This window comes from Gigantopelta aegis, chromosome 1 (assembly GCF_016097555.1).
Source record: "Gigantopelta aegis isolate Gae_Host chromosome 1, Gae_host_genome, whole genome shotgun sequence".
NCBI classification, from domain to species: Eukaryota; Metazoa; Mollusca; class Gastropoda; order Neomphalida; family Peltospiridae; genus Gigantopelta; species Gigantopelta aegis.
The window spans coordinates 44,558,010-44,574,438 of record NC_054699.1 but is presented as its reverse complement, the minus strand read 5'-3'; the positions used below and the strand labels follow the sequence as shown (position 1 = coordinate 44,574,438).

The 16,429-nt window shown below is 40.6% G+C and overlaps 1 protein-coding gene across 4 annotated transcripts; it reads left to right on the top strand.

The window, feature by feature from the left end:
* Window positions 1-1,554: 1,554 nt before the first annotated feature.
* Window positions 1,555-16,199, top strand: LOC121375624. Of its 4 annotated transcripts, XM_041503174.1 has the most exons (4): window positions 1,555-2,156; window positions 4,726-4,762; window positions 6,597-6,686; window positions 15,691-16,199. In XM_041503174.1, exons 1-4 carry the CDS (start codon window positions 1,659-1,661, stop codon window positions 16,041-16,043), a joined length of 978 nt encoding a protein of 325 aa, XP_041359108.1. In that variant the 5' UTR covers window positions 1,555-1,658; the 3' UTR covers window positions 16,044-16,199. The 4 variants fall into 4 exon arrangements, with proteins under 4 accessions (XP_041359108.1, XP_041359122.1, XP_041359114.1 ...); XM_041503188.1 differs by lacking the exons at window positions 6,597-6,686; window positions 15,691-16,199 and adding an exon at window positions 6,229-6,557; XM_041503180.1 differs by lacking the exons at window positions 6,597-6,686; window positions 15,691-16,199 and adding an exon at window positions 6,413-6,519.
* Window positions 16,200-16,429: the final 230 nt, after the last annotated feature.

Genomic DNA, 16,429 nt, shown 5'->3' with positions numbered 1-16,429 from the left:
ACTGTCCTAGTCATAGCATAGTGCACGGAGAACATTAAGTCAATACTTTTCTTAACCACACTTTCTACGTCCCTCCGGACTAGGACTATCTGAGAGAGAGAGAGAGAGAGAGAGAGAGAGAGAGAGAGAGAGAGAGAGAGAGAGAGAGAGAGAGAGAGAGAGAGAGAGAGAGAGAGAGAGAGAGCACGCGCGCACACACGCGCGCACACACATCATTTAGAGATAGGCGAACTGTACACATAACATTTCTCGCTGTAGTGTTTTTTGGGTTTTTTTTAACCACAACTGTATCTAACATTAAAAAACAATCTGATTAAAATTAGCTCTACTTGTCTACCACTAGATCTAACAACATTGCGTGGACTCCCATGTCCAAGTGACATTTCATCTATAAATAACAATTTAAATATCGACCAATTACACTTCGCCTTTTATAGTTATTTGGGTGCATACAAATTCTAAAAATATTGGGAGAGACTATTTATGCAATAGGCAAACTTGTTGGTCTATTTCAACATTGGAAGAACAGGGTGCAGTTATAAACTTTGGATTGTATACTAGTATAAATAGATGTTATGGCTATACCATCACAGGTTTTTTTTTCCGTCTTGAAACGAATTTTATATGAAATTTTATATTGAAATTAGTTTCCAGCATATTTCGTAATTCTCCTGAATCATTTCGTATACCCTCGGCATAATCCCGAATGTTTTCAAATTCTTTTCAAATCACTGGCATAATTTTGCAAGTAAGGTTTTGATTGGTCGAATGAAAGGTCAACTGGACATGAGCTCTAACGGGCTGCTGTTTGATCCACATGTAATAGTGGAGCTAATTTTAATTAGATTGCATTAAAAAAAAATACTTTCAAAGTGATGCCAGCTTGACTTTCTTCAGTGCACAATGTAAAATGTATTATAGGTTCAGACTGTCAACTGTCACGACGAAGTTGGCGAACACGACGGTTGCGTTGTTATTTCCCCAACTCTACACTTACGACGGGTGCGCTCAGATTAACGGCTAATGGATTATACGACAATAATCGAGTTGTAAGAGCGCTCAGACTAGCAACTGGACAATTGTAGAATCGTGAGAGCAGAAAGTTGGCCAACTTTGTGCTGACAGTTGGTAGTCTGATCCTAGCATAAGAAAACATACATGTATAACAAAACATGCCGGGAGACCTATTGTCGCACTAAGGTAGTTGACAATATATAGCGAAAGCACACGATTTAAAAAATATAATAATGAAAAAAAATATTAAAAAATAAAAACATCGCGAGTCACCAGTCAGAAAATGTGACGTCACACGGTACATTTGTCTCGTACGAGAATAACCGATTAAAAAAGAAAAGCAATTTTGTTTGTATTTTAATTAGAAATTAAACGATGTTCAGTGGCGAATCAAGAAAATCACTTTAAAGGGGGCCCCAGTGACAAATGAAAATTAATATATAATAAAATTATAACTATCGCAAAATTTACTGGGGGGTATCCGGGCTCCTGAGGGGCCCCTAGATCTGCCTCTGATGTTATTTTATTTTATTTCAGAAACGTCAGTCCCACAAGTGAAATAGAGTTGCAGATTTCTTCTTCTTCTTCGTCTTCATACAGTTTGATACATCATAAGAAATAGTTGAATAACAGCTTTTATAAAAATGTCTTCTACCCACCATACATACGATGTCATCCCCTCGGAGACTGCAGAAAGCGAGCGGTTGAACTCGATCGACGATTTGTTGTCAGCGTCACGTGACATGGGTAGTGGCGGCAGACCTCTTGAGACTGATGACGAGTACGAATATTATGACTTCGTAAACGGCACAAACGACGATATAAGATGTGCAAACAGAGTGCGAGTTGCATTCATAACGGTCATTGTAATTAACTGTATTCTTTTGGTCCTCTTTGTTATTGCCAAGACTCCCGTGGGTCAATTTCTGTGGGAAGAAGACCGCGAAGTTCCGAAAAGTGACCGATTTAGGCAGGACATCGTGTCTGAGGAGATAACGGATAACTTCAAACTGTGCACGGTTTGTGAGAAGATTAAACACAAAGTACGACACCCGTACAACTTGGAACAAATCAGGTTGGAAACGCACCCTGATGTCTGCTGCTTCCAGAAAATGAATCAACTCTTCTGGTTCTTCGAAAAGGTAGGCTCAAATGTGTCCCTGGCATCATATACAAACAGCGCACGGCTACAGGACACTCGAGTTAATGTGTCCCTGACATACGAGCTAGACATCACATACAGACAGGACGGCTAGTGGACACTCGAGCTAGACATCACATACAGACAGGACTAGAGGACACTCGAGCTAGACATCACATACAGACAGGACAGGGCTAGAGGACACTCGAGCAAGACATCACATACAGACAGGACAGGGCTACAGGACACTCGAGCTAGACATCACATACAGACGACAGGGCTAGAGGACACTCGAGCTAGACATCACATACAGACAGGACAGGGCTAGAGGACACTCGAGCAAGACATCACATACAGACAGGAGAATAGGGCTAGAGGACATTCGAGCTAGACATCACATACAGACAGGACAGGGCTAGAGGACATTCGAGCAAGACATCACATACAGACAGGACAGGGCTAGAGGACACTCGGGCTAGACATCACATACAGACAGGAGAACAGGGCTAGAGGACACTCGAGCTAGACATCACATACAAACAGGAGAACAGGGCTAGAGGACACTCGAGCTAGACCACATACAAACAGGACAAGGCTAGAGGACACTCGAGCTAGACATCGCATACAGACAGGACAAGGCTAGAGAACACTCGAGCTAGACATCACATACAAACAGGACGGCTAGAGGACACTCAAGCTAGACATCACATACAGACAGGAGAGGGCTAGAGAACACTCGAGCTAGACATCACATACAGACAAGACAGGACTAGAGGACACTCGAGCTAGACATCACATACAGACAGGAGGAAAGGGCTAGAGGACACTTGAGCGAGACATCACATACAAACAGGAGAACAGGGCTAGAGGACACTCGAGCTAGACCACATACAAACAGGAGGACAAGGCTAGAGGACACTCAAGCTAGACATCACATATATACAGGACAGGGCTAGAGGACACTGGAACTAGACATCAAATACAGACAGGACAGGACTAGAGGACACTTGAACTAGACATCACATATAGACAGGACGGCTAGAGGACACTTGAATTTGAGATCACATACAGACAGGATAGGGCTAGAGGACACACAAACTAGACATCACATACAGACATGACAGGGCTAGAGGACACTCAAACTAGACATCACATATAGACAGGACAGGGCTAGAGAACACTCGAGCTAGACATCACATACAAACAGGACAGAGCTAGAGGACACTCGAGCTAGACATCACATACAGACAGGACAGGACTAGAGGACACTTGAGCTAGACATCACATACAAACAGGGCGACAGGGCTAGAGGACACTCGAGCTAGACATCACATACAAACAGGAGGACAGGGCTAGAGGACACTCGAGCTAGACATCACATACAGACAGGACAGGGCTAGAGGACACTCGAGCTAGATATCACATACAGACAGGACAGGGCTAGTGGACACTCGAGCTAGACATCACAAACAGACAGGACAGGGCTAGAGGATACTTGAACTAGACATCACATACAGACAGGGCTAGAGGACACTTGAACTAGACATCACATATAGACAGGACAGGGCTAGAGGACACTTGAACTAGACATCACATATAGACAGGACGGCTAGAGGACACTTGAATTTGACATCACATACAGACAGGATAGGGCTAGAGGACACACGAACTAGACATCACATACAGACATGACAGGGCTAGAGGACACTCAAACTAGACATCACATACAGACAGGACAGGGCTAGAGGACACATGAACTAGACGTCACATACAGACAGGACAGGGCTAGACGACACTTGAGCTAGAGTGTATCCAGGACATCACAGACGAACAGGACAGAACTAGAGTAGTCGTGATAACTAAATGCATCACAGTGACTGATTTAATGAGAAGCATTGGTGTAGCCAAGATTATATATTGGGGTGGGTGTGGGTGTGGGTGGCATGGCTGGGATTTTATATTAGGACACATTTTGTAGAAGTAGACAACACACGGTTTTAATCGTGTTATGGGGAGACAGGCAAGTACAAAGGTGGTGGGGGAAAAAAGAGGTATGATTGCTGGCGGTCATGGTAACCACACCAGCCCCCCCCCCCCCCCCCCGACTACACCAAAGATCCAGACTAAAACAGCCTGATACCTGTTGTTCCTTGCTCATATTGTAGTAGTGGATATACCGCCCCAGGGGCTGTAAAATAAATATTGCTCCCCATTACTTTCCTTCACTCTGGTAATGCATCGCATAACATTTCATTTCATTGCAACTTATTTTCGTGCTTATATCCAATTAAGGTTCAAACACGCTGTCCTGGGCATACACTTCAGCTATCTGGGCTGTGTCCAGGACAGTGGGTTAGTTGTTAGTTGGTTAGTGGTTAGTGAGAGAGAAGAGGGTGTAGTGGTCTTACACCTACCCACTGAGCCCTTAAGAACTCACTCTGGGTTGAAGCCGGTAACGGGCTGCGAACCTTGTGCCTACCAGTCTGTAGTCCGATGGCTTAACCACTGCACCACTGAGGTCGATATCGGATAACAAAAACTAACTCGTGCATATGTACTTTGATTTTCAGAACGTTGAAGATGCTATTCAAGACAAGAAAACTGAAGGTAAGTAGGCACGGAGGAGCAGGTGTGGGGGTGGGATGGGGGTGCTGGCGGCTCTACCCCTCCCCCAATAATTTTGAATAAAAAATACTATTGGTAGTAAGTCGTAAAGCAGTGATGAATTTTAGGACATCTAGTTATGAAAATTGTCTGGGGGAGCATACCCCCGAACCCCCTAGAAACTTTGTTTTGTGTTTTCGATCTCACGTCAGCCTCCCACCAATGTCTACTTGCTTCTGCCGTACCTCGCTAGTACTTGTATCCACCTACCATACTGAACTACTACCGGCGATCGATAGTTAATGCCGTGGGCCAGACCAGCTTTATTAGCAGCAAAGGACGAGGATGCCAGGTGGGTGCAGGGAAGTTATCATATTTAATGTCGGGGTGAATTTTAAGGGGGCGACCTTTTGTTGACATTGTCCCTTGCTCATATTTAGTACCAATACTGCATTGATAAATTGACATGTCCCTATACTACCCCGTTTACAAAACCCTGGTTTCGCCCTTCCAAAACGTCACCGGCTGATTAGGTTGTAATGTACTGATTACTATCGGGTGCCGGCAAGAATGGACTCCCAGTTGTGGAAGGAGAGTCAAAAACACAATTGTTAACAGTGTCAATAAACGGGTAAAATTGGTCTCTTTTTTTTTCTTTTTTGTAGTTTTTTTTTGGGGGGGGGGGGGGGGGGGGGAACGATCCAGGGATGGTGGTGGTATTAAACTTAGTAACATACACCATAACATTTAATTGTTCTTATATAGTGTTATTTTCTCACCGGTGATCTTGTAGGAACCGAGTACAATGCTGACAACATATTGACGACGGAAACCCTTCAAAAACCCATTGCTCCTTGTGGACCGGCCTCGGTAGCGTCGTGGCAGGCCATCGGTCTACAGGCTGGTAGGTACTGGGTTCGGATCCCAGTCGAGGCATGGGATTTTTAACCCAGATACCGACTCCAAACCCTGAGTGAGTGCTACGCAAGGCTCAATGGGTAGGTGTAAACCACTTGCACCGACCAGTGATCCATAACTGGTTCAACAAAGGCCATGGTTTGTGCTATCCTGCCTGTGGGAAGCGCAAATAAAAGATCCCTTGCTGCCTATCGGAAGAGTAGCCCATGTAGTGGCGACAGCGGGTTTCCTCTCAAAACCTTGGTGGTCCTGAACCATATGTCTGATGCCATATAACCGTAAATAAAATGTGTTGAGTGCGTCGTAAAATAAAACACTTCTTTCTTTTTTTGCTCCTTGTGTTATTTTCTCACCTGTGATCTTGTAGGAACCGAGTACAACGATGACAACATATTGATGACGGAAACCCTTCAAAAACCCATTGCTCATTGTGTTATTTTCTCACCTGTGATCTTGTAGGAACCGAGTACAACGCTGATAACATATTGACGACGGAAACCCTTCAAAAACCCATTGCTCATTGTGTTATTTTCTCACCTGTGATCTTGTAGGAACCGAGTACAGCGCTGACAACATATTGACGACGGAAACCCTTCAAAAACCCATTGCTCATTGTGTTATTTTCTCACCTGTGATCTTGTAGGAACCGAGTACAGCGCTGACAACATATTGACGACGGAAACCCTTCAAAAACCCATTGCTCATTGTGTTATTTTCTCACCTGTGATCTTGTAGGAACCGAGTACAACGCTGACAACATATTGACGACGGAAACCCTTAAAAAACCCATTGCTCATTGTGTTATTTTCTCACCTGTGATCTTGTAGGAACCGAGTACAGCGCTGACAACATATTGACGACGGAAACCCTTCAAAAACCCATTGCTCATTGTGTTATTTTCTCACCTGTGATCTTGTAGGAACCGAGTACAACGCTGACAACATATTGACGACGGAAACCCTTAAAAAACCCATTGCTCATTTGCTTCTTGCTCGTATGACAACTTCTTGTAAGTATTTTACTCATCCTTCCATCCATCCATCCATCCGACCATCCATCCGACCACTCATGTATTAATCTCACCATCCATCCATCTATCTATCCATTCGCCCGTCTATCTACCATTCATCCATCTATCTATCCGTCCGTCTATCTATTCGTCCATCTACCAATATGATACATCCATTTAAAGAACTAGTCTTTCATTATTATATCTGTTCCATTCATTCATCTATTGCACAGTGTGCATTAATGTACATCCATCCTTCCTTCCATGCATCTAATTAATGTACATCCATCCATTCATTTATTAATATATTGGAGTGTGTATTAATATACATCCATCCTTCCGTCTACTGCACAGTGTGCATTGATGTACATTCATCCTTCCTTCCATTCATCTATTGCAGTGTGTGAATTAATGTACATCCATCCTTCTTTCCATTCGTCTATTGCAGTGTGTGAATTAATGTACATCCATCCTTCCTTCCATTCATCTATTGCAGTGTGTGAATTAATGTACATTCATCCTTCCTTCCATTCATCTATTGCAGTGTGAATTAATGTACATTCATCCTTCCTTCTATTCATCTATTGCAGTGTGTGAATTAATGTACATCCATTCTTCTTTCCATTCATCTATTGTAGTGTGTGAATTAATGTACATCCATCCTTCCTTCCATTCATCTATTGCAGTGTGTGAATTGATGTACATCCATTCTTCCTTCCTTCCATTCATCTATTGCAGTGTGTGAATTAATGTACATCCGTTCTTCCTTCCTTACATTCATCTATTGCAGTGTGTGAATTAATATACATCCATTCTTCTTTCCATTCATCTATTGTAGTGTGTGAATTAATGTACATCCATTCTTCCTTCCTTACATTCATCTATTGCAGTGTGTGAATTAATGTACATCCATTCTTCTTTCCATTCATCTATTGTAGTGTGTGAATTAATGTACATCCATCCTTCCTTCCATTCATCTATTGCAGTGTGTGAATTGATGTACATCCATCCATCCTTCTTTACATTCATCTATTGCAGTGTGTGAATTAATATACATCCATTCTTCTTTCCATTCATCTATTGTAGTGTGTGAATTAATGTACATCCATCCTTCCTTCCATTCATCTATTGCAGTGTGTGAATTAATGTACATCCATTCTTCTTTCCTTCCATTCATCTACTGCAGTGTGTGAATTAATGTACATCCATTCTTCTTTCCATTCATCTATTGCAGTGTGTGAATTACTGTACATCCTTCCTTCCTTCTTTACATTCATCTATTGCAGTGTGTGAATTACTGTACATCCATTCTTCCTTCCTTACATTCACCTGTTGCAGTGTGTGAATTACTGTACATCCATTCTTCTTTCCATTCATCTATTGTAGTGTGTGAATTAATGTACATCCATTCTTCCTTCTTTACATTCATCTGTTGTAGTGTGTGAATTAATGTACATCCATTCTTCCTTACATTCACCTGTTGCAGTGTGTGAATTAATGTACATCCATTCTTCCTTCCTTACATTCACCTGTTGTAGTGTGTGAATTAATGTACATCCATTCTTCCTTCCTTACATTCACCTGTTGCAGTGTGTGAATTACATCCATCCTTCCTTCATTACATTCACCTGTTGCAGTGTGTGAATTAATGTACATCCATTCTTCCTTCCTACCATTCACCTGTTGCAGTGTGTGAATTAATGTACATCCATTCTTCCTTCCTACCATTCACCTGTTGCAGTGTGTGAATTAATGTACATCCATTCTTCCTTCCTACCATTCACCTGTTGCAGTGTGTGAATTAATGTACATCCATTCTTCCTTCCTTACATTCACCTGTTGCAGTGTGTGAATTACTGTACATCCATTCTTCCTTCCTACCATTCACCTGTTGCAGTGTGTGAATTACTGTACATCCATTCTTCCTTCCTACCATTCACCTGTTGCAGTGTGTGAATTACTGTACATCCATTCTTCCTTCCTACCATTCACCTGTTGCAGTGTGTGAATTACTGTACTTCCATTCTTCCTTCCTTACATTCATCTATTGCAGTGTGTGAATTAATGTACATCCATTCTTCCTTCCTTACATTCATCTATTGCAGTGTGTGAATTAATGTACATCCATTCTTCCTTCCTTACATTCATCTATTGCAGTGTGTGAATTAATGTACATCCATTCTTCCTTCCTTACATTCATCTATTGCAGTGTGTGAATTAATATACATCCATTCTTCTTTCCATTCATCTATTGTAGTGTGTGAATTAATGTACATCCATTCTTCCTTCCTTACATTCATCTATTGCAGTGTGTGAATTAATGTACATCCATCCTTCCTTCCTTACATTCATCTATTGCAGTGTGTGAATTAATGTACATCCATTCTTCCTTCCTCCATTCATCTATTGCAGTGTGTGAATTAATATACATCCATTCTTCTTTCCATTCATCTATTGTAGTGTGTGAATTAATGTACATCCATCCTTCCTTCCATTCATCTATTGCAGTGTGTGAATTAATGTACATCCATTCTTCTTTCCTTCCATTCATCTACTGCAGTGTGTGAATTAATGTACATCCATTCTTCTTTCCATTCATCTATTACAGTGTGTGAATTACTGTACATCCTTCCTTCCTTCTTTACATTCATCTATTGCAGTGTGTGAATTACTGTACATCCATTCTTCCTTCCTTACATTCACCTGTTGCAGTGTGTGAATTAATGTACATCCATCCTTCCTTCCTTACATTCACCTGTTGCAGTGTGTGAATTACTGTACATCCATCCTTCCTTCCTACCATTCACCTGTTGCAGTGTGTGAATTACTGTACATCCATTCTTCCTTCCTACCATTCACCTGTTGCAGTGTGTGAATTAATGTACATCCATTCTTCCTTCCTACCATTCACCTGTTGCAGTGTGTGAATTAATGTACATCCATTCTTCCTTCCTACCATTCACCTGTTGCAGTGTGTGAATTAATGTACATCCATTCTTCCTTCCTTACATTCACCTGTTGCAGTGTGTGAATTACTGTACATCCATCCTTCCTTCCTACCATTCACCTGTTGCAGTGTGTGAATTACTGTACATCCATTCTTCCTTCCTACCATTCACCTGTTGCAGTGTGTGAATTAATGTACATCCATTCTTCCTTCCTACCATTCACCTGTTGCAGTGTGTGAATTAATGTACATCCATTCTTCCTTCCTACCATTCACCTGTTGCAGTGTGTGAATTAATGTACATCCATTCTTCCTTCCATTCATCTATTGCAGTGTGTGAATTAATGTACATCCATTCTTCTTTCCATTCATCTATTGCAGTGTGTGAATTAATGTACATCCATTCTTCCTTCCTACCATTCACCTGTTGCAGTGTGTGAATTACTGTACATCCATTCTTCCTTCCTTACATTCACCTGTTGCAGTGTGTGAATTACTGTACATCCATTCTTCCTTCCTTACATTCACCTGTTGCAGTGTGTGAATTAATGTACATCCATTCTTCCTTCCTTACATTCACCTGTTGCAGTGTGTGAATTACTGTACATCCATTCTTCCTTCCTTACATTCATCTGTTGCAGTGTGTGAATTACTGTACATCCATTCTTCCTTCTTTACATTCATCTGTTGCAGTGTGTGAATTAATGTACATCCATTCTTCCTTCCTTACATTCACCTGTTGCAGTGTGTGAATTAATGTACATCCATTCTTCCTTCCTTACATTCACCTGTTGCAGTGTGTGAATTAATGTACATCCATTCTTCCTTCCTTACATTCACCTGTTGCAGTGTGTGAATTAATGTACATCCATCCTTCCTTCATTACATTCACCTGTTGCAGTGTGTGAATTAATGTACATCCATTCTTCCTTCCTACCATTCACCTGTTGCAGTGTGTGAATTAATGTACATCCATTCTTCCTTCCTACCATTCACCTGTTGCAGTGTGTGAATTAATGTACATCCATCCTTCCTTCCTACCATTCACCTGTTGCAGTGTGTGAATTACTGTACATCCATTCTTCCTTCCTTACATTCACCTGTTGCAGTGTGTGAATTACTGTACATCCATTCTTCCTTCCTTACATTCACCTGTTGCAGTGTGTGAATTAATGTACATCCATTCTTCCTTCCTTACATTCACCTGTTGCAGTGTGTGAATTAATGTACATCCATTCTTCCTTCCTTACATTCACCTGTTGCAGTGTGTGAATTAATGTACATCCATCCTTCCTTCCTTACATTCACCTGTTGCAGTGTGTGAATTACTGTACATCCATCCTTCCTTCCTACCATTCACCTGTTGCAGTGTGTGAATTACTGTACATCCATTCTTCCTTCCTACCATTCACCTGTTGCAGTGTGTGAATTAATGTACATCCATTCTTCCTTCCTACCATTCACCTGTTGCAGTGTGTGAATTAATGTACATCCATTCTTCCTTCCTACCATTCACCTGTTGCAGTGTGTGAATTAATGTACATCCATTCTTCCTTCCATTCATCTATTGCAGTGTGTGAATTAATGTACATCCATTCTTCTTTCCATTCATCTATTGCAGTGTGTGAATTAATGTACATCCATTCTTCCTTCCTACCATTCACCTGTTGCAGTGTGTGAATTACTGTACTTCCATTCTTCCTTCCTTACATTCACCTGTTGCAGTGTGTGAATTACTGTACATCCATTCTTCCTTCCTACCATTCACCTGTTGCAGTGTGTGAATTACTGTACATCCATTCTTCCTTCCTTACATTCACCTGTTGCAGTGTGTGAATTACTGTACATCCATTCTTCCTTCCTACCATTCACCTGTTGCAGTGTGTGAATTACTCTACTTCCATTCTTCCTTCCTACCATTCACCTGTTGCAGTGTGTGAATTACTGTACATCCATTCTTCCTTCCTACCATTCACCTGTTGCAGTGTGTGAATTAATGTACATCCATTCTTCCTTCCTACCATTCACCTGTTGCCTGTTGCAGTGTGTGAATTACTGTACATCCATTCTTCCTTCCTTACATTCACCTGTTGCAGTGTGTGAATTACTGTACATCCATTCTTCCTTCCTTACATTCACCTGTTGCAGTGTGTGAATTAATGTACATCCATTCTTCCTTCCATACATTCACCTGTTGCAGTGTGTGAATTAATGTACATCCATTCTTCCTTCCTTACATTCACCTGTTGCAGTGTGTGAATTACATCCATCCTTCCTTCATTACATTCACCTGTTGCAGTGTGTGAATGTACATCCATTCTTCCTTACATTCATCTATTGCAGTGTGTGAATTAATGTACATCCATTCTTCCTTCCTTACATTCATCTATTGCAGTGTGTGAATTACTGTACTTCCATCCTTCCTTCCATTCATCTGTTGCAGTGTGTGAATTACTGTACATCCATTCTTCCTTCCTTACATTCACCTGTTGCAGTGTGTGAATTACATCCATCCTTCCTTCATTACATTCACCTGTTGCAGTGTGTGAATGTACATCCATTCTTCTTTCCATTCATCTATTGCAGTGTGTGAATTACTGTACATCCATTCTTCTTTCCTTCCATTCATCTATTGCAGTGTGTGAATTACTGTACTTCCATCCTTCCTTCCATTCATCTGTTGCAGTGTGTGAATTACTGTACATCCATCCTTCCTTCCTACCATTCACCTGTTGCAGTGTGTGAATTACTGTACATCCATTCTTCCTTCCTACCATTCACCTGTTGCAGTGTGTGAATTAATGTACATCCATTCTTCCTTCCTACCATTCACCTGTTGCAGTGTGTGAATTAATGTACATCCATTCTTCCTTCCTACCATTCACCTGTTGCAGTGTGTGAATTAATGTACATCCATTCTTCCTTCCTTACATTCACCTGTTGCAGTGTGTGAATTACATCCATCCTTCCTTCATTACATTCACCTGTTGCAGTGTGTGAATTACTGTACATCCATTCTTCCTTCCTACCATTCACCTGTTGCAGTGTGTGAATTAATGTACATCCATTCTTCCTTCCTTACATTCACCTGTTGCAGTGTGTGAATTACTGTACATCCATTCTTCCTTCTTTACATTCACCTGTTGTAGTGTGTGAATTAATGTACATCCATTCTTCCTTCCTTACATTCACCTGTTGCAGTGTGTGAATTACTGTACATCCATTCTTCCTTCCTTACATTCACCTGTTGCAGTGTGTGAATTAATGTACATCCATTCTTCCTTCCTTACATTCACCTGTTGCAGTGTGTGAATTAATGTACATCCATTCTTCCTTCCTTACATTCACCTGTTGCAGTGTGTGAATTACTGTACATCCATTCTTCCTTCCTACCATTCACCTGTTGCAGTGTGTGAATTAATGTACATCCATTCTTCCTTCCTACCATTCACCTGTTGCAGTGTGTGAATTAATGTACATCCATCCTTCCTTCCTACCATTCACCTGTTGCAGTGTGTGAATTACTGTACTTCCATTCTTCCTTCCTTACATTCACCTGTTGCAGTTTGTGAATGTACATCCATCCTTCCTTCCTTACATTCACCTGTTGCAGTGTGTGAATTACTGTACATCCATTCTTCCTTCCTACCATTCACCTGTTGCAGTGTGTGAATTAATGTACATCCATTCTTCCTTCCTACCATTCACCTGTTGCAGTGTGTGAATTAATGTACATCCATTCTTCCTTCCTTACATTCACCTGTTGCAGTGTGTGAATTACTGTACTTCCATTCTTCCTTCCTTACATTCACCTGTTGCAGTGTGTGAATTACTGTACATCCATTCCTTCCTTCCTGTTGCATTCACCTGTTGCAGTGTGTGAATTACTGTACATCCATTCTTCCTTCCTTACATTCACCTGTTGCAGTGTGTGAATTACTGTACTTCCATTCTTCCTTCCTTACATTCACCTGTTGCAGTGTGTGAATTAATGTACATCCATTCTTCCTTCCTTACATTCACCTGTTGCAGTGTGTGAATTACTGTACATCCATTCTTCCTTCCTTACATTCACCTGTTGCAGTGTGTGAATTACATCCATCCTTCCTTCATTACATTCACCTGTTGCAGTGTGTGAATTACTGTACATCCATTCTTCCTTCCTTACATTCACCTGTTGCAGTGTGTGAATTACTGTACATCCATTCTTCCTTCCTTACATTCACCTGTTGCAGTGTGTGAATTAATGTACATCCATTCTTCTTTCCATTCATCTATTGCAGTGTGTGAATTAATGTACATCCATTCTTCCTTCCTACCATTCACCTGTTGCAGTGTGTGAATTACTGTACTTCCATTCTTCCTTCCTACCATTCACCTGTTGCAGTGTGTGAATTACTGTACATCCATTCTTCCTACCATTCACCTGTTGCAGTGTGTGAATTACTCTACTTCCATTCTTCCTTCCTACCATTCACCTGTTGCAGTGTGTGAATTACTGTACATCCATTCTTCCTTCCTACCATTCACCTGTTGCAGTGTGTGAATTACTGTACATCCATTCTTCCTTCCTTACATTCACCTGTTGCAGTGTGTGAATTAATGTACATCCATTCTTCCTTCCATACATTCACCTGTTGCAGTGTGTGAATTAATGTACTTCCATTCTTCCTTCCTTACATTCACCTGTTGCAGTGTGTGAATTACTGTACTTCCATCCATCCTTCCTTACATTCACCTGTTGCAGTGTGTGAATTAATGTACATCCATTCTTCCTTCCTTACATTCACCTGTTGCAGTGTGTGAATTACTGTACATCCATTCTTCCTTCCTTACATTCACCTGTTGCAGTGTGTGAATTAATGTACATCCATTCTTCCTTCCTTACATTCACCTGTTGCAGTGTGTGAATTACTGTACATCCATTCTTCCTTCCTTACATTCACCTGTTGCAGTGTGTGAATTACATCCATCCTTCCTTCATTACATTCACCTGTTGCAGTGTGTGAATGTACATCCATTCTTCCTTACATTCATCTATTGCAGTGTGTGAATTAATGTACATCCATTCTTCCTTCCTTACATTCATCTATTGCAGTGTGTGAATTAATGTACATCATTCTTCTTTCCATTCATCTATTGCAGTGTGTGAATTACTGTACATCCATTCTTCTTTCCTTCCATTCATCTATTGCAGTGTGTGAATTACTGTACTTCCATCCTTCCTTCCATTCATCTGTTGCAGTGTGTGAATTACTGTACATCCATCCTTCCTTCCTTCCATTCATCTGTTGCAGTGTGTGAATTACTGTACATCCATTCTTCCTTCCTTACATTCATCTATTGCAGTGTGTGAATGTACATCCATTCTTCTTTCCATTCATAAATATTTTTGTAAGTTCCCGAACATTCCCCTTACTTTTGTATATTTTGTCTGTTATATATGTGTAGTGTATTCTCATTTTGTCTGTTATATTAGTGTTTTCCCTAGCTTGTTTTAGCATGGTGCAGCACCATGCCTCAATAGTCTAGCACCATCTTGCCTTAATCAGCACCATGCTGCCCTGAGATTAAACAAGCCTTTTTCACTAATTAATTCTAAAATTGCCTGTATCAAACACCCAAAAATGTATTACTAATTAATAAAATATGCCTTTTATATCTTTTGCCATTCATTTATTAAAGCAAGCAGATAAATAACATTTATGTTTATTTAAATTAATTTTTGTGAGTTTTTAATGAAAAACAAGTGCCCCGAAAATGGTGAAAATGCCCCAACAGTGTTTGGTCTACCATGCCTTGCCAAATTTCTAGAGAAATCACTATATATATATATATATATATATATGTAGTGTATTCTCATTTTGAATGTTATATATATGTAGTGTATTCTCATTTTGTCTGTTTTATATATATATATATATATATATATATATATATATATATATATATATATATATATATATAGTGTATTCTCATTTTGTCTGTTATATATATGTAGTGTATTCTCATTTTGTCTGTTATATATATGTAGTGTATTCTCATTTTTCTTTTCAGTGTTGAAGTTTGACTATAACAGTAGAATCGAATGGAGTACATTAACAGACAATGGAATTCGACTGGAATTCAACAATACGTTCCTGGTAGTTCCGAAGAATGGGTTGTATTTTGTATACGCCCATGTTAAAATACAAATGCTTTCAGAATGTCCGAAATTCAAAATAATGTTAAAAGAAAGGGAAAGGGAAAGAACTCTTGTAGAAACTTCAATACATCTTCGACAACCAGCATCAACACTAGAGGGTGTTTTCTTTCTACGGAAAAACGACATGCTAAAAGTTGTGACATTATCCTGTAGCATTGATACAGCTGATAACATTTATAACTATTTCGGAATATACCAGGTATAATCCGCAAGAGCATTATTATGCAGTGGTCAGTCACCGGCCTCGGTGTCATGGTTAGGCCATCGGACTACAGGCTGGTAGGTACAGGGTTCACAGCCCGGTACCGGCTCCAACACAGAGCGAGTTCTTAAGTGTTCAGTGGGTAGGTGTAAGACCACTACTAACCACTAACAACTAACCCACTGTCCTGGACAGACAGCCCAGATAGCTGAGGTGTGTGCCAAGGACAGCGTGCTTGAACTGTAATTGGATATAAGCACGAAAATAATTTAAAAGAAAGAAAGTGGTCAATGAGACTTCTGTCAGAATTCTCCATACAAATAAATTATTAGAGTGAACTATGTAGCTTTCATCTCCGCACTTGTGTCTGCATATCGGCCTCGGTGGCG